Source organism: Lottia gigantea (genome assembly GCF_000327385.1).
Source record: "Lottia gigantea unplaced genomic scaffold LOTGIsca_29, whole genome shotgun sequence".
In the NCBI taxonomy this organism is placed as follows: domain Eukaryota; kingdom Metazoa; phylum Mollusca; class Gastropoda; family Lottiidae; genus Lottia; species Lottia gigantea.
The window spans coordinates 2,444,167-2,466,938 of NW_008708943.1; the positions used below are offsets into that span (position 1 = coordinate 2,444,167).

The 22,772-nt window shown below is 35.2% G+C and overlaps 2 protein-coding genes across 2 annotated transcripts in view; both read right to left on the minus strand.

Moving 5' to 3' along the window:
* Positions 1-10,814: 10,814 nt before the first annotated feature.
* LOTGIDRAFT_189646 (hypothetical protein) lies at positions 10,815-13,785 on the minus strand. Its single transcript, XM_009056913.1, has 3 exons — positions 12,511-13,785; positions 11,758-12,179; positions 10,815-11,666 (listed from the first exon to the last, which is right to left on the minus strand). The coding sequence occupies exons 1-3, from the start codon at positions 13,736-13,738 to the stop codon at positions 11,598-11,600; spliced, it is 1,719 nt and encodes a 572-aa protein (XP_009055161.1). The 5' UTR covers positions 13,739-13,785; the 3' UTR covers positions 10,815-11,597.
* Positions 13,786-19,749: 5,964 nt separating this feature from the next.
* LOTGIDRAFT_232553 (hypothetical protein) overlaps positions 19,750-22,772 on the minus strand; it is a gene marked incomplete at its 5' end in the record, with an annotated part of 7,697 nt that continues 4,674 nt past the window's right edge. The window contains one exon of the mRNA XM_009056914.1: positions 19,750-22,716. Within this exon, the coding sequence (XP_009055162.1) occupies positions 19,819-22,716 (2,898 nt within the window). The 3' untranslated portion in view covers positions 19,750-19,818. The remainder of the gene's footprint in view (positions 22,717-22,772) is intronic.

The window sequence follows — 22,772 nt, forward strand, 5'->3', positions numbered from 1 at the left end:
TATTTCTGACGATTGATAAAAACAGCAGGGTGGCTAGTTTATAGATCTTTAATCGGGTTGAAATCGCAGGTTAATCCTCAATAAATTCAAGTAATGAACTGAGCACATTCGTGAGAAAATTTTTCCAGTGTATCCAAGTGTTCACTTTTATTTGGATCCTGCTGAGTGACCATTCTGCATCATCTGGTAATATATTTAACTCAACCCATCTTATTTCAAATACTTTTATCTTTTCCGAAAGGTTATTTGAATTAAATTGATCTATAATTTTGGGGGTTTCTCCATATTAAATTTAGCTTTTCACACTAAAAGAAATGTCGGATGGCAGATAGATGATATATGATATGTATGGAATTCATTTATAAACAATTTGGAAAAGAGGGGATCGCTAGAGCAGCCTTGTCTTAGGCCAATTTAACTCATAATTCATATCTGAACATAAATGAACAGGTAAAGACACTAGCCTTATGTGATTTTCTGACCCTATTTTAATTCCGTGCATCGTTGTGTCATGATTTTGTGGGGGTTTACATGACTGCTAAATTGGGAACTTGCGACTGCGTTTCGATCAATTTTAAAGAATGAAAAGTCAAAAGTCCTTAAACTGAAATGTAGTAAATAATGTATGTATATCAAAGGAATCTGATGGTTTTGTACAAGTTGACACCTTAAGACAATGAGCAGAAAAGAAGTTTGGTACACTATAATTTTCTTTAAGATATCAACCTATAGAGTTCAATACGATTAGACTCATCTACCATCTCTTAAAACCATTTCCTATTCATGTCAAGAGTCAGATTTATTTTATAGACCATAGCGTTATCAATGGAATGTTTAGCTATACACGTCATGATGACGTAATTTGAATAACTCGAGTCAATTACCATCATCTGAAGTCCTTTTACCTTTTATTTTGTGATGTATTAAATTACTACGGTACATTTAGTTCTCGGCTACAGTCATAAAACTGAACAATAACTCAATTGATAGTTGAGTAGATTGTTTCGCCATTAGGGAAATTACAGACCCTTTCTGTTGTGTAATAAAACTTGGTGTGAAAGAAAACAAAACATGAAGATGAGATATTGAAAATAGAAGATGGATAAACCACATGGATAGACAGATTGTAGATCAAACGATAATTGGGTCCATTTAGACTTATGCAGTGCCCGTCGTAATGCATCATATTCCATCATCTTGTAACAATTCAGTCCCAGCAAGTAAAACGTTAAAGGCTTGTTTGAAAATATGAGTAACTTCCGATATTAAAATCACCGATATTTATCTAACGACAGAGATCAAAGCAGATATTATTTTACTGGGAAAATATCATGAAATTTTATATGAAATTATTGGTTGTGATTTATCAACAAATCGTTAACTTTAAATCCCACTTTCGATTTTAAAACTCTACTTTCGCTTTGAGGATTATTTTACAGCGGATTTGTGGGGGTAAACTCTCAAGCAGTGATAACGACATTGGCTTATTAATAATTTTGTAATGAAAATATCATTAAAGATCAATTATTGTCAAGAACTGTGTCTTCATTTTGTCAACCCTTAAAAAACAATTGACACTTAGGGTTGAAAATGATCAAAGGCAATAATTGTTGGCGGAGGTCTGCCAACGTATCTTAATTTAAACATCAAAGGACGACCCAGGTAACTTATGAATGTTTTCATTTTCATAATCATTAATGCATGGAACTGTAATGAAAGTCTCTAATCATGTCATCAAAACTATACAGATTAATAAGAAAAATCCAAATACATGTAAATGGAAGCCAAAAGCATTCATATCTTAACTTTAGTGGAAATAAACATTGATCGACAATTCTGTACTATCCAAAAAAATATAATTAATTATTCGCAGAGAGAAGACAGGCTTGTGAGTAACGTCCCTTGATAATGTCCTGGATGAATATCACATGATCATAATAAATATCAATGCTTTCAATAACCTATACTATGGAATGATAAGCTTTAAACTTTGTCTTTTTCATAACATTCCTCAAAATTTCGCGTAAAAAGCTTTACTTGAACGATACTCCTTGTTTAGTAGCCCTAGTGAACCAAAATCTCTATAATTAGGTCCCTTACAAACCATTTACTCGGGTCCTAAATACAATATGACACATTCTGCCATTACAATGAAACCTAATCAGTGTAATTTGTGGTTAGAAAAAGATTCTAAACGGCTTTAACAAGAAATTATACCTCTGTCAATGAATGTTACAAAGTGAACGAAAAAACCTCGTACTCTCCGACCCGGAAAACACAAAAGGTACAAGAAATGCATTGTGGGATATGAATAGACTATTTGTGCTCTTTTACCGTGAAGAGTATCACATTGAATTTATTGAAATCCATGAATAAAAAAACTAATAAACTTTAGAAATGATCTAATAGTATGAAATACAAAAATACGAATTTCTTTAAAATATGACTAGATTAGCCTTGAACAAAAGTCTTTAGAAATTATTTGAATAAAAATCTAATGACAATTTACACTCCGTATTTATAAAAAACCACGAAAATACAGGGCAGAGAATCGGAGTTAATTTTCATCAAGTTTTCTTTTTAGGACAAAATACTTCAATTATCAATCAGCTTTAAAATTAGAGACGAATTCACGACTTGCCAGCCAACAGATTATCAACTATTTCAATAGATATATCGCTTATTATGCTCGAAAATAATACAAAAATAACGAATTTTCATGGCTTTTCTTTGTGACACATGATTCATCTGTCGAATATTTAAGGGTTTTTCACGAGATTCTATAAAATGGAGTCAATTAATTTATAAAAAGTTAAGTAGACTAAAGGTTACAGATCAATTCAAATAGTTTAGTACATTTTCCCTCTTTCAATTAAAATCGATTAATATTGGGGTACAAGTCGGATTATGGGTCGGCCCCTATTTTTGAATAAAAAGAATTAGTTAATAATTTTTCTAGCTAATTATAGACTCCGGCGCCAAATGCGGTGACTCAGAAATTCTTTGATGTACTATAACATTATCATTTCTAGTCGAAATATTTTGAAGGAATTTGCATTTTTGTTGCTTTTGTTAGCCAAAAGTTGAAAAGAAAATATGTTGTGCCATGATCATCCTCGAAAAATACATTCGGGTGAATTAATAAGAATTGTACTGTGGCAAACCTCTTATTCTACCCTTTCTCTATTTTTTAAGTTTTAACAAGTTTGCAGATGTGATACTAATTTGCATCAAATGTTGAGGAGTGTTTTATATCTTTCAGCCTTTTCAACTCTTTAAAATAAGTTTTGTAGATTGCACAATAGGGCCTGATAGGACGTTTTATTTATTTATTTTTTTTAATCATTTTGAGATGATTTCCCAAGAAAAAAAAAGGTTACTTTGATTAAAACTATACCTATTTGATTGAATTGAGTAATGAATTAATTTGTACTGTATTTATCTTGTTATATTACACAATCTTATCTTCCATACATAGTTTATAATTTTAATAATGTTGTCATCTAATCGTCTGCGAGCTAAACTTTTACCCGCCAAAAATTAGGCAATACAACTTTTACTACAAAATTCTGCTTTCTCTAAGAGACGGAGCCAAAAACTAGTAAAGGGGCATGCATTTTGTTATACACTGAAGAAATGTTCCATCGTATATAACTTAATATTAAATACAATAATGTCCGAAGCTCAGTTTAAAATATCACACTCAAATGCACAGTATAACAATATTGGTCTATCCAATACAGTTGAAGATGTCAAATTTTAATCCTTCCTTCTCCCTCTTTTAAACATCAATAGTCCGGATTTCCTCGGATTCATCTGTAAATTGACAGTTGCCCTTTCGATTGAATCAGAAGTCAATAAGATTAAGGGATTAAAAGATACATCATTCATCTTTTTATCTATTAGCAGATCGATTGTTCGGTTTAAAGTGTCATTTTCTGTATCATTTTTGGGTGGAAAACCCTTCTACCTTGTCAAATTTGAGAGTATTGGGTGTTCTTGGAGAATTTCTTATAGAGGCACTGGCGAAGGCCGCAATAAAAGAACACAAATATTATTATTATAAACTACTAAATATTATATTGAATAATAGTATAATTAACTTAGCTCCGTAAAAGAGTGAAAGAACGCTTGTACCAGACCATTTCTTGATTAGCTTTTATTTCTGTCTTTACTAGACTTATTTCATAATCAGAATTTTTCAGATTGACATTAAACAAAATGACAAATTTAGGGCATAATATATTCTGAACGCATATTTAATCCAAATATAAGTACCATTTCAGTTTGTTGGAAACAAGAATCATTCAATGTCCACCTAGATCAGAGCAATTTTACTAACAGTGTTTCAGTTAACACTTTTCTTATTCAGAGAAACGTCTTAGTATTTGTCAAATTTAAATTCTCAACCATATGAGTGCAAGTAATACTGTGTAATGATTTTGATATCCCTTTTACAAAATGATATGAAATGTAAAATAATGGCAATAGGAAGTAGGACTCACCTTTAGGGCTCATGCCTTTATAGTGTGGTGGTGTGACCGGTGACGGCGGTGATTGGGAGTCAAGGCTCTGATTATGATCTGGAGATTTTCCCGGAAGTGACATCATTGGTGTTGATGATCTTCCTTCACCAGCGCTGGAAACACTAGCTTCAGAATCACTGCCATATGGTGTTAAGTTGCCAGTGCGTTCTACATCAATTTCTTCTTCTCCGTCAGTCAGTGGGTGCTGACGATCGTAGTTGGATACCATCGACTGCATTTTGGTATATGTTCAAGTCTTTATCACTTATTAAGTTCGTTTGTTAACACAGTAAAGGGTTACACCTTGTTATAAACACATTTTATGTCCCAACCGGCACTCTTCAATTGTCGATAACAGCTTACACAAACCAGTCCAATACCATCTAATAGTTGATGATAAAATATTCTCAGTAAATCAATAAACTGAACCAAGATCGAAGATATCACAGAATATTTGATTGGTTACAGATCGAACTCTGATCAGATAGATCGAAGATGAATCTATCGACTGTGTATGATGTTGTAACGTTCAGCTAGTAATGATGAAGTTTTAAGATGAATCTCGAAGCCTATAAATTGTCACCATGGCTAGTCATGTGGAACATAGTCATCCAGTCCCAATTCTCATCAATACAATTATGATAATAACGTCTTGATAATCGTGACTTTTCACCTAGGACAAAAGTCAATCAGATCACATCAAAGGAAAATAAGATAGAAAGGCGTGTTTTTGTGGTCGTTGACAGCTAGCGTAACAAATATCCATCAGTAAGTTATTTATTACAGACGATCTCATTGGTGGAGATATAATTGAGTATTGGGAATAATTATTGGTTGATTATGAAGACCACGCCCTTCTTTACCTGACAGATAAGCACAGATCTTAATTACTACGAAGGGAATAATAAAAATATGAATTATATATTGGACTGAAGAATAAATAACTAAGCTATAAATCCAGTATTATTGTTATTAATATTTTGATTAAATTGAAATTAGAAAAGGATAAAAGTCAACTAAAAACTCAATTATTTTCGTTTATTGGAAAAATGAACGTTGAGTTTTATGTATTTACCAATTTATAAAATCAATTTCATTCTGAAAAGGTTAAGAAATTTGTCCAAATTGATGTTAATGAAAATGGTTTGATGGACATTTTAAATAGTCTGTCCATAGATCGGTTTGAAAACTCAATGAAAGATGTTTTATTATGCGACTTGTGTTCCACAACAAAAGGGAGCAGTTTAAAATTCATTGTGAAATTTTGTAAAATGATTTATTTTGACAGACTTTGCATTGCCAAAGAACTTATTTATCAACAATTAGCTCGATTTTTTTTTTTGTAACGGAAGTGTTGGTAGTAATAGATTCTCCTTTTGGCAGCTACAAACTCTGTCGTTTTCGAATAATACATACTATTTTTGATAAATTGTACATTGCAGGTCAAATTCCCCATTCTAATGCCAGATTTTCTATTTTGTATTCCGAATTCTCCTTTTAAATTCCATTTTAGTATCTTAAATTTTCTATCAACATATTTTTTACATGTTTTTATTCCATATTCTCAAATGATTTTATTTGATATTCTGAAGTACTCAAAATTTAAATTCTCAATTTGGTTTTCTCAAATTCTTCATATTTTGATATTCTCAAATACTCCATTTAAAATTTCTTAAATTCTCAAATACTCCATTTAAATTTCTTAAATTCTCAATTTCTTCATTCGATATTCTCAAATGTTCTTCGTTTGTATTGGTATTTTGCAAGTCTGTGTTTGTTTGTTTTTCTACTTTGTGTTCGAAAATATTGAAATGATTGAAACTGTTGTTACCAGATGTAGGGTAGATCCACAAAAAGCTATAGTCAATGACTTCAAGAAACCAAATAAATATATTTCTTATATTTGATCATAAAAATACAAACTGGTTTGATGTCAACCATAAATTTCTCAACTTCCGTCAATTTGTCACTTACATTCATGCTAAATATTCAAATTCATGAATTGTGAAAAATAACTTTGAATCATCCACTTTGATTTAAGATAAACGTATTTCATCAATTTGCTGCGGAATATCATAAATTCATAGTCTATATCTGTGTATAATATTTTTTTTTATAATATTATATAAGTTAAGTCTCTGAGTATGATGTTAGTTGGCAAAGTGACATAAGGTTTTCCTGTAGGGTAGTGAGCAAGCTCTAATTCGATTGTGTCTCAATCAAAATTTTGTCGGCTATTGAATGTTTTGGAATACACTTGTGAAAAACGGAAGGTATCAGATTAAAGATGTAGAGCTTATATGTATTTTTGTATTTAAATTTTCAGGTATAATTATAGAGCTATTCACAAAATCTTGAGAGTCATTACATTGACTAACCAAAAAAAAATAAATATAATAGACTATTGAACCCTGATATCGAATTTACTAAAAGATATACTGGTGGAATTAGGGACCACTAACAAGAAATATATGAGCTATTAGGTATAGTATGGTTCGCTCAAACTATAACGAGACTCCTTTCTGTCATATTGATATGTGTTGTATTGTTTTAGTTGTTTCATTATTCTATCGTCTTCTGGAGCTATATAGGTCGTTTGGTGCTGGTGCTCCTTATAGATTCATTTCATTTCAAACTATAGAGCATACGACAACTGTTTAATATGTTATGTGTCATATTTTATATGGAAGACTAATTTTTACTGTTAATGCTGTCGATTGTTCAAGTTTTGACCCTCAATCTTTTCCACCAAAGCTCAGACGATTGGGGTGTTAACGATATTGAGAAAAAAGTCGAGGAGTTCAACTCAAGCAATAATTGAAAATTTTCTTAGATTTGATGAGATATCGATAACCTGATCGATATCTTTAGAACTATAATAGAGATGAACTCGTGAGCAGCGGAATGATAATTACAGGTCAAATAAAACCCCTTCCTTCCATTTAACACCCTTTAACCTTACACCCATAATCAAATAGTCCTAAATGAGGATAGAAAATGGGCAATAAACACCCAAAATACTGATATCGTTTGAAGCAAGCCGATTCTCGGATTCCAAGTAGAAAGGTCACAAGATTAAGACAGAAAGTCGAGAGAATAAAAAAGAGCAATTAAAAATCTCGTCGCTTTATCGTGAGATTTGACGAGATTGATCATATTTGTTTTAACCCTTTATCTGTCAACAATAGAAACGATCAACGAAAGAGGATCTGTGATTGGATAATTGGTCAAGCGGTTCAGACGAAAGAAAAGGGTTGATTGGTTAATTACTGGGCAATATTAAAGAACAATATCTTCTATAATTTGTACATATTTTAGCAGATTGTAAGAAGAAAATCTTGTTTAAATCTCGAGAAAGTGTTACCTGTATTTTGTCGGCTAAATTCAAAGTCTTTAAGACAAAGTAGATCATTTTTACGACCGAGAAATGAGAAATACAAAAGAGTAAAATTATCTTAATTCCGAAATAGGTCTTTAGATTTATCATCTTTATGGAGTGTTCTACTTTATAAATTAATTGCTGAATAAACAGAAGGGATTTCACACTTTATTGATCGTGGGAAAGATTGCTTCCATTTTTGTACCCCACCCCCCTCATTTCCACCATAATGAATCATATGGAAGAGTGGAATTTGGGGAGGGTGCCACTTTCGTTGAAAGTTTTTAATTCAGACTTACGCCTACTGCAAACTCATACAAACTTTAGTTGACGGCACACCTACTTGATACGTTTTTTTTTTCCAGTCGTGGTGCCTCAAAGTTAAAAAAGAGAGAGAGAGGAGGGGTTGGGGGGGGGGGGGGGGGGTATCGGCTGTGTCAGAATTGTGAAAACGTTTCCTTAAACATAGACAGTTTTGGCAACTTTACAGGCTACAAAATGTTTCTTTCTTGTCGTAAAAGATCTTTAAACCAATGGGCATCTTTATATTTGGTGGTGGGAGGTAGAATCTTTTTTTTTTATACTTGATCGTCTACTTAACGGTGATTAGATTTAATGCATTTTTGTTCAAGTATTATCATACTCAATGTGGAATTGCGTTGGACGCAGTTTAGGAAATGCTGTGGTTGTTTTCTGATTATTGCTTGAAATAGATCTTTCATCCATAACACCAAAAAGGGCAAAAGTTTAGATTACTTTGACCGCCTGATAGTGTGCAGTTTTTTTTTCTAGATTTTTGCGGAAGAACATATCCAAATAGTCAGCTTGCATTTCAAACTATTATGTTCAACTAGCTCGAAGAAAATCATCCGTGTCCATGTAGTTTCATTAGGAACCTAAAAAGAGCAGCAACGTAACGTGTCCTAACCGGGGTCAAGAGGTCACTAACTGGACAACTGTTAGTTTAAAGTCAAAATAGGATTAACAGATTAAAGTATTACTATTCTACAGAAGGTGTTTAGTATCTGTAATATGTTCAGGAGATTATCCTCACACCCTTACGTCTGTTGACCAACTAAACACCCCACACCCGGGACCGATTCAAGGTCCCTAAACCCTCGGGGCTTGTAATCAGACACAATCACTTACATGAATTGCTATCATAACTTTTGTTTATCGGTTGTTATCGCCTTCTGATTTATCCAATCATCCAACACGTTATGAATTGAACAATAATACAATAAAACAATACTAGGTATTTGATTGGCCATTTATCACCTTCTGCGATCCTGCAACCAAATAACAGCCTCGGGCTTGAAAAGATCAGAGAGTAAATATTGGGTGGAAATAATGTTAAAGTGTACAATTATTTGTAATTATTGTACAATAGAAGACATTACTAAGTGTTGGGAATAGTTCGAGGTTGAATAATTATCACAAATAGAATGATTTCACTTCCCAACAACAACCTATAGTTTTGCGATATCGGCATCCACTGGAAGCGACCGTTAACTTGTCATCTTCCTACATAACATTATTGGCAGTCTTATCATTGTTCATCATGGACATTCCTGCTCGTTCTTTTTGCGACAAGGTGCAAAAGATTCGAATCCCCTTCATGGCAAGATACCTTGTGTATGCATTCGAGGTTTGTTTCGAGGTCCTCTGCAAACCCCTTCCCATATAATTTTCGTCATAACAGCATTGCAGGGGCTAACATTCTGACAATAATCCGAGGCTCTATGTGATAAAGACTGTGCTGGTTAAAGATCCATATAGACATTTGGAAATCGAAACATTGGCTAATTGTTGGCTAATGCCATCGTCCTGGCAAAATGTCCATTATTGCATGACGGTGTCAGACCCAGTCTGTAGACAAGTAGGACGTAAAACTCCATTTCCTTTCAATATGAGTTTTTGCTAACCTTGTGGTTCCATTTTTTAGCAAATGCTTAGAGAAGACATTTCGATAATTGAAATCACATTTTATTAATGTAAAATCAAACAAAATTGACTAAAAAAATAAAATCATAGATTAGCATCGCATCAAATATTGAAGGGAAATAGTCGTCTAAATATTCAAACTATCAATATCTTCTCAGAATGAAAATCCGAAACAGCAGCCTAAGTTAAAAAGTTTTGTAGGAAATGACGACAAATAGATATCACCGACAACATAAACATATGGTAATAACACTCTTTCGATTCAATTGCTCGTTTTATTTAATTGGAGATGCATCATACGTCTGATTTTCATTCTGAAAAAATGGATTAATACAAATGACCCCTTTCAAATAGTTAAGAATATTATGTCGACTGTAAACAATTTCAACGTAAAAGTCAAACAACAATAAGGTAATACGAATTAATTAATGAATTTTGTCACAAAGTTCAAATTCTAAAAGTGATTTCTTGATCTTCCACATTTTCCAATTCACAGCTCAGTTCATTGATCTCCATCGTTATTGATCCGAAAGTTGCGTTTACTGAATCATCTTGTTTGTCGTCTGTATCCTCTATATCTGGCCATTCTAATGATTCGTTCAAATCAACTTCATCCTTCGTATCGCCGTTACTTGTACCCTGGGCTATGTCGGCGTTAAAATCGTCATCAACGTGTTCTGCTTTGTCACATTCAGTTCTATCCTTACCCTCTCGCTCGTCTTCAGGGTCATCTTGAGAAAGATTTTCCACGGTTTGAGCCAGAGCGTTTCGAAGATCTTCCTGAGTGACAGAAATGTCTTTGACATCCTTGGTCTTCGAAAGATATTTTTCTGAAATCATATTAGCATTGGTTTCAGGAAGGTTTTCGGTTTCTACATGAACAATAGGAGATTTAGGCACCAGCCAGCTGGTATTGAGAGTTTCTTCTACTAAAATAGAAACTTTTAGTGAATTTTCCAAAGCTGTGGTTTCTTCAGGTATAATATCAAATGTGTTCTCAAATGATGTTTCAAGATCAACAAGTTCTTTAGGCAGGTGAACATCAACTGACGTAGAATTGGAATGGTTTTGTTCTCGTAATGTTTGCCTTGATTCCAGTTCGGGTGTTGATCGATCTTCAGAGTCGATGGACAGGTTGGGCACCAACCAATCATCTAGCGTTAAATGATCACTGATTTCATGTTTCTGAGGTGAACATGGTTGTGGTTCATGGTTTTCATCTTCTTGTGGAAAAGTTTCTTCTGCTTTCATCGCAGCTGTCTCATTTGATTCAGCTTGAAGAAATTTGTGTTTTCTGCCAAGGTTATCTGCAAATTCATCACCGTAATGCCCCTCTTCATCTTCACTATCGCTTGATATCTGAGCTTCAAAATCACCCGATTCCCTCCGGAAGTCAATTTTATCATATATAGTATGTGAGCTATTGGGATCGATGTTAACATCTGACATACTTGGGGACACTGACAATATGGAATTATTTGTAATATTAGAATCTACACTATACTTCTTCCTCTTCTTATGTCTAGAAGATTTGCGTTGACTTACACGGATTTCTCCTCGTTTTGCGGAAGTAGAGATGTGTTGGTCTTGGTAGTTTGTACTTCTGTTGAGGCCAATCTCTGGCCTCCTTATGGCTTTATTATCAAAGTATTGTTGGTATTTTTCAGGAGAGGGGTTAATAATATCAATAGGAGTTGATGTTATTTCGGAGTAGGTCCAATCTTCGTACACATTACTAGACACAGGCTTTATTCTAGTTCTAATCTGCTTAAAGGTCTTCTTGGGATACATTGGCGAGGGCGCAAGTCGTATTCTACCATCTAATCCACCTTCGTCATTTTCTGTGGATCCTTTTCTTGGTCGATTTCCAGCCTTAGTTTCTTTCAGGGATGCACCTTTGTATTCTACCGAACTAGCACTACTCCGACGATTATCTAAAAACCTTGATAAGGTAGAACCAGATACAGCCTTCAGGGACATTTTGCTCTTATCAGAAGAAACGTGATCATGATAAACATCGCCATGTTTCGTCTTTGATAAGGTCTTTGATAAGGTGGCGGACGCTACATTAACTTTAACAGGACTGGCAGCTTTCATTCGAATCTTGTCTTCAGTGGATTTTTTAGCGGGTTTTGTATGAAATGAATCAAAATGCTTATCCACAGATCCTGGTGTAATTTTAGAGGTGACTTTCGTGGAAATGTTCTTTGGGAGTTTGGCAGTATTTACATCACGGCTTCCTCTTGGTTTAATTTCTTCTATTAAAGTAGAAGCAGAGCTTGATGAATTTCCGACCATTTCATGTTTAGATAACCTCCTTACACCAACCCCTGAAAATATAGAAATCAATCCATTTAATACATTTTCCAGAATCAATTTGAATGGATGTTTACAAATACTTAACAGTACAACAGAATGATGTTTCCGGTGTCTGTGAGCTGTAGGGAACTAGGGATAAATTATGTCGCGTAGCAAAGCGATCGGTAACGCCTTAATTTAGACAAAAATAAATAAAAATATAAAACAAAAAAAATCACTAAAGATGAACTTCTTCCATATCATCAAGGTACAGCTTGAAAACTATCGGAGGGACGGAAAGTGTCCATAAAATATCACTAAAAGCTTTAGGAAACCTAGTTGAATTCTAATATCTCCACTTACCCCTTTCAGTTGTTGATGCACGTTTTTGATTTTTGTCGACTTTTGTCCTTAATCTCTTTGATGATGAAGACAGACGTTTTTCATTCCCCACTTTCGATATTCCAGCAGACGTATCACGGGCATGAGATCTTCTTCTATCTACTTCAGCTATTTCTGAAATCGTCGTAGATGTACCAGATTTAAAATTCCTTCCGTTTCTTTTTCCGTTGTTTTTGCTTGGCAGAGAAGAACCATATTTCTCAGTAGACCCAGAAGACGTACGAATGCCAGCAGACGAACGTTGTATACTACTCACTCCAGACATGGTAGACACACCAGAAATACCAGACATTCCAGATTCAATAAAAGATGGATTTATACTAGCCGTTCTAGATATTTCTGTATTCCTACTTTCTAAAGCAGACATACCAGACATGCCCGACACACCAGAAATGGCAGACATTCCAGATTCAATAAAAGATGGATTTATACTAGCTGTTCCAGATATTTCTGTATTCCTACTTTCTAAAGCAGACATACCAGACATACCAGACATGGCAGACATACCAGATTCAATAAAAGATGGATTTATACTAGCCGATCTAGATATTTCTGTATTCCTACTTTCTAAAGCAGACATACCAGACATGGCAGACACACCAGAAATGGCAGACATTCCAGATTCAATAAAAGATGGATTTATACTAGCCGATCTAGATATTTCTGTATTCCTACTTTCTAAAGCAGACATACCAGACATACCAGACATGGCAGAAATACCAGAGATACCAGACATTCCAGATCCAATAAAAGATGGATTTATACTAGCCGATCTAGATATTTCTGTATTCCTACTTTCTAAAGCAGACATACCAGACATACCAGACATGGCAGACATTCCAGATTCAATAAAAGATGGATTTATACTAGCCGTTCTAGATATTTCTGTATTCCTACTTTCTAAAGCAGACATACCAGACATACCAGGCACATCAGACAAACCAGATCCAATAAAAGAGGGATTTATACTAGCCCGTCTAGATATTTCTGTATTCATACTTTCTAAAGCAGACATACCAGACATGGCAGAAATACCAGACACGGCAGACACACCAGACTTTCCAGATTCAATAAAAGATGGATTTATACTAGCCGGTCTAGATATTCCCGTATCCCTACTTTCTAAAGCAGACATACCAGACATGGCAGAAATACCAGAGAAACCAGACATTCCAGATATGGCAGACATTCCAGATTCAATAAAAGATGGATTAATACTAGCTGTTCCAGATATTTCTGTATTCATACTTCCTAAAGCAGACATACCAGACACGGCAGACACATCAGACACGGCAGACAAACCAGATGCAATAAAAGAGGGATTTATACTAGCTGTTCCAGATATTTCTGTATTCTTACTTTCTAAAGCAGACATACCAGGCATGGCAGAAATACCAGAGATACCAGATTCAATAAAAGATGGATTTATACTAGCCGTTCCAGATATTTCTGTATTCATACTTTCTAAAGCAGACATACCAGACACGGCAGACATACCAGACATGGCAGACACACCTGATACTCTAGACACACCAGATATGGCAGACATTCCAGATTCAATATAAGATGGATTTATACTAGCCGTTCTGGATATTTCTGTACTCATACTATCTAAAGCAGACATACGGGAGGCATTATGAGAAGGGTTCATACTGCTCACTTCAGACACTTCTGTGGAACTACCCGTCAAAGCTGACGTACCAGATGATGGATTTATACTCCCCACGTGAGATTTTTCTGAAGAAGAAGACTCCAAAGCAGAACGCTTTTGTATAGAAGAAGTATCGGGTGAAGTATGGGATTTTCTATACCCTACTTTAGGTGAATCTGTTGAATGCCCTTTCATAGCCGAAGTGTCGGGTTCGTGATGTCTTCCGGGTGAAGTATGGGATTTTCTATAGTCTACTTTAGGTGAATCTGTTGAATGCCCTTTTGTTGCAGAAGTATCGGGTTCGTGATGTCTTCTGGGTGAAGTGTGGGATTTTCTATAGTCCACTTTAGGTGAATCTGTTGAATGCCCTTTCATAGCTGAAGTGTCGGGTTCATGATGTCTTCCGGGTGAAGTATGGGATTTTCTATAGTCCACTTTAGGTGAATCTGTTGAATGCCCTTTCATAGCAGAAGTATCGGGTTCATGATGTCTTCCGGGTGAAGTATGGGATTTTCTATATTCTACTTTAGGTGAATCTGTTGAATGCCCTTTCATAGCAGAAGTATCGGGTTCATGATGTCTTCCGGGTGAAGTATGGGATTTTCTATATTCTACTTTAGGTGAATATGTTGAATGCCCTTTCGTTGCAGAAGTATCGGGTTCATGATGTCTTCCTGGTGAAGTATGGGATTTTCTATATTCTACTTTAGGTGAATCTATTGAATGCCCTTTCGTTGCAAAAGTATCGGGTTCATGATGTCTTCCGGGTGAAGTATGGGATTTTCTATATTCTACTTTAGGTGAATATGTTGAATGCCCTTTCGTTGCAGAAGTATCGGGTTCATGATGTCTTCTGGGTGAGGTATGGGATTTTCTATATTCTACTTTAGGTGAATCTGTTGAATGCCCCTTCGTTGCAGAAGTATCAGGTTCATGATGTCTTCTGGGTGAAGTTTGGGATTTTCTATACTCTACTTTAGGTGAATCTGTTAAACGCCTGTCCATAGCAGAAGTATCAGGTTCATGATGTCTTCCGGGTGAAGTATTGGATTTTCTATACTCCACTTTAGGTAAATCTGTTGAATGCCCTTCCATAGCAGAAGTATCGGATTCATGATGTCTTCCGGGTGAAGTATGGGATTTTCTATACTCCACTTTAGGTAAATCTGTCGAACGCCTGTCCATAGCTGAAGTAACAGGTTCATGGTGTCTCTTAGGTGAAGCTGAATGTGTTTTTCTATACTCTTCTTTCGGAAAATCTGTCGAACGTTCTTGAATAGCAGCAGAATGATGTTTATGATGTCTCTCGTTTTGTTTTGGTGAAGGAGACAAGGGTGCTATAATCTCCAGGTTATACATTGGTGTTTCTTTCGGTAAAAGTACGGAAACTTTTTTATCAGCGCCGTGTGACACAGAAGCCACGTTTGAAGAACACTTATCTCCACCTTGTGATATGATTCTTATTGAATCCATAATTTCTTCAGGGGTCAAAGACTTTTTAGAGGATACCAGAGACTTTTTCGATGGCGTTGATGTTAGCGTTTTTGTCCATTCTTTGACTAAATCTATTGATGGCGAAGACTTTGGAGGCTTGGTAATGACGGGTTTAGATGTTCTCGTATCAGGTTTTTGGTCGTCGTTGTGCTGCAAGAGTTTGACAATCTCGTTCATTTGCTTTTGTGTTAGAGGTGGCATGTCTACACCGTCTAAAAGAGACAGAAATAGATTTAAAGTGATAGAACAATATAGTTGAAGAGGTTGATTTTGGATTTTATGGTAACTTTTCGAACTCGAGTTGACAAGTGACTTTTTCCCTCTAATGAATCTTCTGTATTTGAGATTAAAGTTGTCCAGTTCATCACTAAAACTAAATTTATAACAGTGCATAATTCCGACGCGGTTATATAGTGAGATACTGTAATCTCAATAAATTTAGCATCAATAATTCATTTTTCGTCTTCTTATAATATTAATCTTTTGCCCATATCAAATAAATTTATAGCTTGTATCTGTACTTACATTTTTTAGAATATTCCGGTGTCGGTTGTTGCCCAGTCATTGTTTCCACACAAACTTCACCACACAAAGTTGTACAGCCTGGAGGTGGGGGTTCTTCAAAGACACCATCCTTATAAGACTCGTCATGGAAAAACTGTAGGTCTTTCCTGCAATAAGTGAAAAATAGAATTACTGAATGTATATCTTGTTTATTGAACGAACACATTCATTTTGAATTGTATAATTAAATCAATTGAAATATATGAATGAATGAATGAATGAAATGAATGGAGATTTACGTCCTTTTCTTCACCATGTGGTCTAATGAAGACGGGAATGAATAAACAAATAACAAAGCAAAACAAATTAGTAAAGAAAAGCAGAATAGAAAATCAGAAAAGCAAAGTAAAATAAATATAACTACCTTCTGGACCATACTTTAAAGCAATGGATGAGACAAAACAGACCAATCAACGACGCTAGGGCAATCAAAATACCCACTGTAATACTGATGTCTCTTTTGTGATGGTATTTAATATGGCCTGTATGTACTAGCCTACTAAATATTGTTGAATGTCGGCCTGAAATTATAATTACCAGTTTAATAGCAAATCAAACTCCCTTGTTTTCTCTCTGAATAAATTCTCTCTTATAAATCTTTATCTGAACTGATGAGGTAACAACGAAAACCATATCAACACTATAAACTTGATAAAATACCACCGAATGACAAAAGACAATTCCAAGATTAAAATACGTTATCGACAAATTTGGAAGCCAAATTTTCATATTTGCATCCAGGCAATATCCATGCATCAAAAAGCAAATGGAATATTGCCATCATATTGCTGCTATAAATTTTACTGAGCGAATCAACTACTGTAAGTAACCGAAGATTGACTAAAGGGAAAGAACTCTAATTCAAAGACTATTAGTTAATAGTGGGCTGGAGTTCGATTCCTATCACAGAAGTTATTTCCCTTGTTTTCAATCTTTGCTGCTGATTTGTAACTTATTGTACCTACAAAAATCACAATAATCATTAACAGATCATAAGTGTAAATAAATCAAACCTGTTGAAGCTGCATTGCAGATGTAATCCTCAGAATTTTTAGCACAACGACATAGTGAACTGTCCAACTTAGATAAACATTCACCATTTTCACACGGGGCATCTCCACAGATTGGTACAACTGAAATGGAGGGGAATAGAATTTTACGTCTAATTCTTTGTGCAATGTGATAAAATTGACCGGGCAAAATGTAAATTATGGACATGACATTTAACTGTTAACTGAATTACAGATAGTCGAAGTTGAACCAATCTTATCTTAATTAGAATTTAAATTAGCCTAAAATATATTTTATTTACCCTCTCTTCATCTGATACAGCTCAACTTCATTCAAATTTGATTACAATTTTTCGTCAGTTTAATAAGACTGAAGTTGAGTTTAGAGAGCATATATATTTCAAACCTTTTTAAACATAAATTTCAGTGTTGCCGCCCCATAGAAGCACTGGCAGTGATCACTCAGAGAGACCATATTAGTGTTTAAGTGAATTATTAGAAGAATAAGCTTTAAGTGTATACCTCTTGATTGTTTTAATCCCATACTTACTATTCTGACAGCGGGATCCATAATATCCGACAGGACAGATACAGATATAATTGGATGGTCCTCGACTCAAATCATTTCTGCATAAACCACGATGTAAACAAGGTTCGTATTTACAAGGATCCTCTGAAATAATAATTCATAAATTAACTATTTCATTGCAGTCAAGCAACGTCGTGTTGTGAGTTTGAATTGCTCTAGTGTTGTCGGATATAACCACCAATAATCAAAGAATATCTTAAATGTCGACTCTCTCCTCTTGAAGCTAGAATAACACATTTTGTCATCGAACATTAGAAAAACTACAAGTTTAGTTAATCTATCCTTTTTCGGAAATGAAAGTTTAAAAGAAACGTTTACCTCGTAATTGAACATTTTCAAATTCTTTCTTTCGCAAAGTTTTCTCCAACTTAGTAATTTTCTCTGCAAAGATTGATAAAAAAAAAACGTCTTTATGGTTCACGAAAGAAATAAAAACTTTCCCAAAATACAACTTTAAGTTTAAATGGGCATGTTAATTTATTGTGAAGTCGATTATCATTGGGTAGACGTATTAGATTTCGGCTTCAACGATTCAAAAGATTAAAGCGAATCGTTCGCCATTTGTTTGGACAATCATACCTTGTCCTTAGTCTTTTTAGCTAAATTAGTAGCCCAGCCTATTTTAGACATTTCACCGTCGAAATATGAAGCTTCAAAATCTTGTGTGTCCACCAGAAATTTCACTATCAATAAAAACAAAATATTTCATGTACCTACCTTTACTTAAGTTTACAACGATCACTTGTGGTGTTTTAACTGGATTTGACCGTTTTGGTTTTTTGTCAATTCCGACATCTAGTTTATCATTTAGATCCCGCTTTTGATCTGATTTGGTCGACGGAATGTCAACTGTAACGCCCCCATGTGATGCTTTAACTTTAGTCGATTCTTTAGAATAACAGGTTTGAAGAAAATATCCAAATAATAAAAAGACTAAAACACTTTTACGTAGGCCCATTTTTGTTTTTTATGGACGCATCCATCTTGAATTTGGCGTCATGGTTGTTCTGGTTGACGTCATAATTTAATGACGTCAACAACAGCCCACAGGCGTGTTGAATAACTCTTGAACACTTTATAAGAATAAACATAAAATTTAATTCTCAAGAATGGTGAATATGAGTTATATTCATATTAAATGGCATGTGAATCAATGATCTGGCAAAGCAAGCACGACTACACCAATGAATTATGTCCAAATCAATTCGACATTAACGGAAAAATCCCACCTGAAAACTTTGAAAATTGCTTGTGAAGATGGACGGAAGACGTAGAATGCTCTGGAAATCTTTAGTGGATATTAATATTGCAATAACCATCCTTTCACACCAAATGTTGGATACAATTGGATAAATTGAATGGAAACGGTTGCTTTAGCAAGATGCAAAAATTTATGCATGAAAACATCTTAAGTATCTTCACAATGATCAAAGTATTACGTCTTCATCTTTTTTTTCAGGGAAGTTTGTGAATGCAACAATTTGATTGGATTGTACGCTAGCGAACACAGCCAACCTGAGCACTCGTCAGAAAGACTGTAAAATTAATTACGCATGAAATCAATGGCTCTGGTTGACTGTAACCTCTGACCCCCCTCCCCCTCCCCCCCCCCCTCCTTTGGTTCCTCCACCGATCAAGCTAACAATAAATCTTGGATGACAGACGGCCCCGGAAATAGCTTGCTACAATGCTTCCACTTTTTCATGTTGGTGTTTAGTAAAACTATAGAGGTTTTTTTTCTTCAAGATTTCGAGATAAGAAGGTTAATGATTTGCCATTTTTAACAAGGGATAAGGGTCATATGAAATATCTTGTCCAACTATATAGCAATCAGATCACTCACTGAGCTAGCTAAGAATGTGGATGCTGTGATCATGTACAATAATGCTTATAAGACACATCATACTTTTTTACAAAATAATATTGATATACTTATACAAAATATTAAATCTTGGGATAGTCTAAACTTTATTATGATTCATCTCTTCCAATAATTGTCTTAGCTCATTTAGCATAATTGTCAAAGCTTTGTTATTTTCTTGTCTCTTTTTAGCCACAGATCTTTCATCAGCTGGGTTTAAAATTAGTTGAGTTTGGCTGCCGTCAGCTGTTGGGTGTAATTTGGAAGTAATGTTGGCAATTTTTGCATTTAAATTCATGACAGCTGCTGGGTTTTTCTCATTGAGCTTCTGGACTTTTTCTTCTGCAACTTTGGCCTCATGTTCAACTTTCTTGACCAGCTCCAAAGATCGTTCCTCTTCGGCCTTCGTCTTTCCTGATAAGATTGTTTCACCAAATACGTCCTCCTCTAGTTTTCGAAGGTTATCATCCACGATGCTAGGTGTGGATGTAGTTTTTGCTATCACATCTATTTCCTCTTCATTGTTTTCCAGTTTTGCACCCAAATCGTTTCTTCGATTCTCTTCAGACATTTTCGCCTTATTCATCTGTTTCAGCGTTTGATGTTTATGTTTTATAGGAGGGGCATGGTGATTGGGCGATTTTTTGTGTGTGTGTTTTGAAAACTTAGTTTCTGTTTTCTTTGGAATATTTAAGTTATCGACCCTTTTCTTGAGATTATTTTTTAACACAGAGGACTCTACTTTCTTCGGAAGCTTGGATGGGTTGATTTTATGCTTAAAATTAGATTTGAAAACATTGCTGTCAATGTTCTTTGGCACCTTCAAGGAATCGATTTTCTTTTTAAGCCGATCTTTCAAAACGGAAGTTTCATTTTTGTTTGTATTCTTCCCTATGTTTGCATGTTTTACGTGGGATCCCATAGAACCAACTAAAGAGCCCTGTTTATGTTTTGAAGAAACGGTTGAACTTGTTGGACTTTCGGGTGACATTTCTGTGGTAACTGATAATAGATCATGCTTTTCGTTAGAATCCACTGTCGAAATTACTTTCTTAGAAGTTGTTGATATAACGTTCATCTCGTGTGTCGTTTCCGCAGTGGTAATAGAACGTTCCGTTGATGCTTTTGGAGTTGATAAGATATTTGGCGTTTCATTCATAAAGGGTTCTTTGGTTTTCTTTGGCAAGGTAGCATCCTTTGAAGTCGATAATTTTTCTTCGGGAATTTGGGTAATTTCTGACTTTTTCTTTGGTTCTACATTGACAAGAGCTTTCTGAGGAGTGGTGGAGGCACCTATTTTTTCTAGTTTCGAGCTTGGGGTAATAACTGTCTCTACCTTTGGTTTTTCTTGCATAGTAGGTTTTTGTGGCACAGGCAAGGTATCTGCTTTGTCTTCTTCTGGGCTTGGTATGGTTTCCGACTTTATCATCGGAATTTGTTGCATAATAGGTTTTTTTGGTATGGGTAATGCATCTGATTTTTCTTCTTCTTGGATGGGAATGTTTTCGGACTTTATCTTTGGTTTTTCTTGCATAATAGGTTTTTGTGACACGGGTAAGGCATCTGATTTTTCTTCGTCTGAGATGGGAATGGTTTCCGACTTTTGGCTTGGGGTGGTTGTCGATTTTATAATTGGTTTTTCTTTCTCAAAAGGTTTTTGTGGCGTGGGAATGGCATCTGATTTTTCTTCTTTTGGGCTTGGGGTGGTTTTCGATTTTATAATTGGTTTTTCTTTCTCAATAGGTTTTTGTGGCGCGGGAATGGCATCTGATTTTTCTTCTTTTGGGCTTGGGGTGGTTTTCGATTTTATAATTGGTTTTTCTTTCTCAATAGGTTTTTGTGGCGCGGGAATGGCATCTGATTTTTCTTCTTTTGGGCTTGGGGTGGTTTTCGATTTTATAATTGGTTTTTCTTTCTCAATAGGTTTTTGTGGCGCGGGAGTGGCATCTGATTTTTCTTCTTTTGGGCTTGGGGTGGTTTTCGATTTTATAATTGGTTTTTGTGGCACGGGTAAGGCATCTGATTTTTCTTCTTTTGGGCTTGGGATGGTTTCCCACTTTATCTGTGGATTTTCTTTTACAATAGGTTTTTGTGGCACGGGCAATGCATCTGATTTTTCTTCTTTTGGGCTTGAGTTAGTTTTCGAGTTTATAATTGTTTTTTCTTTCACAACAGGTTTTGGTGGAACGGGTAAGGCATCTATTTTTTCATTTTTCGGGCTTAGGGTGGTTTCCAACTGTATCGTAGGTTTATCTTTCACAATAGGTTTTTGTGGCACAGGAATGACATCTGATTTTTCTTTTTTTGGGCTTGAGATGGTTTTCGATTTTATAATTGGTTTTTCTGTCTCAATAGGTTTTTGTGGCACGGGCATGACATCTGACTTTTCTTTTTTCGGGCTTTGGGTGGTCTTCGATTTTATAACCAGTTTTTCTTTCACAATAGGTTTTTGTGGCACGGGCAATTCATCCGACTTTTCTGTTTTCGGGCTGGGGTTGGTTTCGGGTTTTATAATTGTTTTTTCCTTCACAACAGGTTTTTGTGGCACGGGTAAGGCAGCGGGTTTTTCTTCTTTCGGGATTATATTTGTTTTTTCCACCTCTATAGGTTTTTTGGGATTTGGCAAGATATCTAATATTCTTCCTTCAGTAAGTTGGGTGGTTTCTATAGTAGTAGGTGCCAATGCAATTTTTTCGAGGCTTGGGGTGGTTTTTGATATTTTATGTAGTGCATTCTTTACGATGATTTCTTGGGGGGTAGGCAAAGCATTTTCCTGTAAGATTATATTTTCTTCTTCGGATACTGTTTTTGTTTCTGATATTTCTTCTGTGGAAGGAGTGGTCAAATCTTCCTGTGCCAAAGAGACAGCTGAAATTGCAAATTCCTCTTCTGGCTCCTCTGGATTCTCCATTTGTTTGGTTTCAGCGATCGACTCTGCTTTCGCTTCAGGCGTAGCGTCTTGAGTTTCATCTTTCCCTTCATCTTGGTTTGTGTCCTCCTTGACATCAGTAACTTGTCGGTGATGTTGGAGACGATCGTTGTGACGGTGTCTTC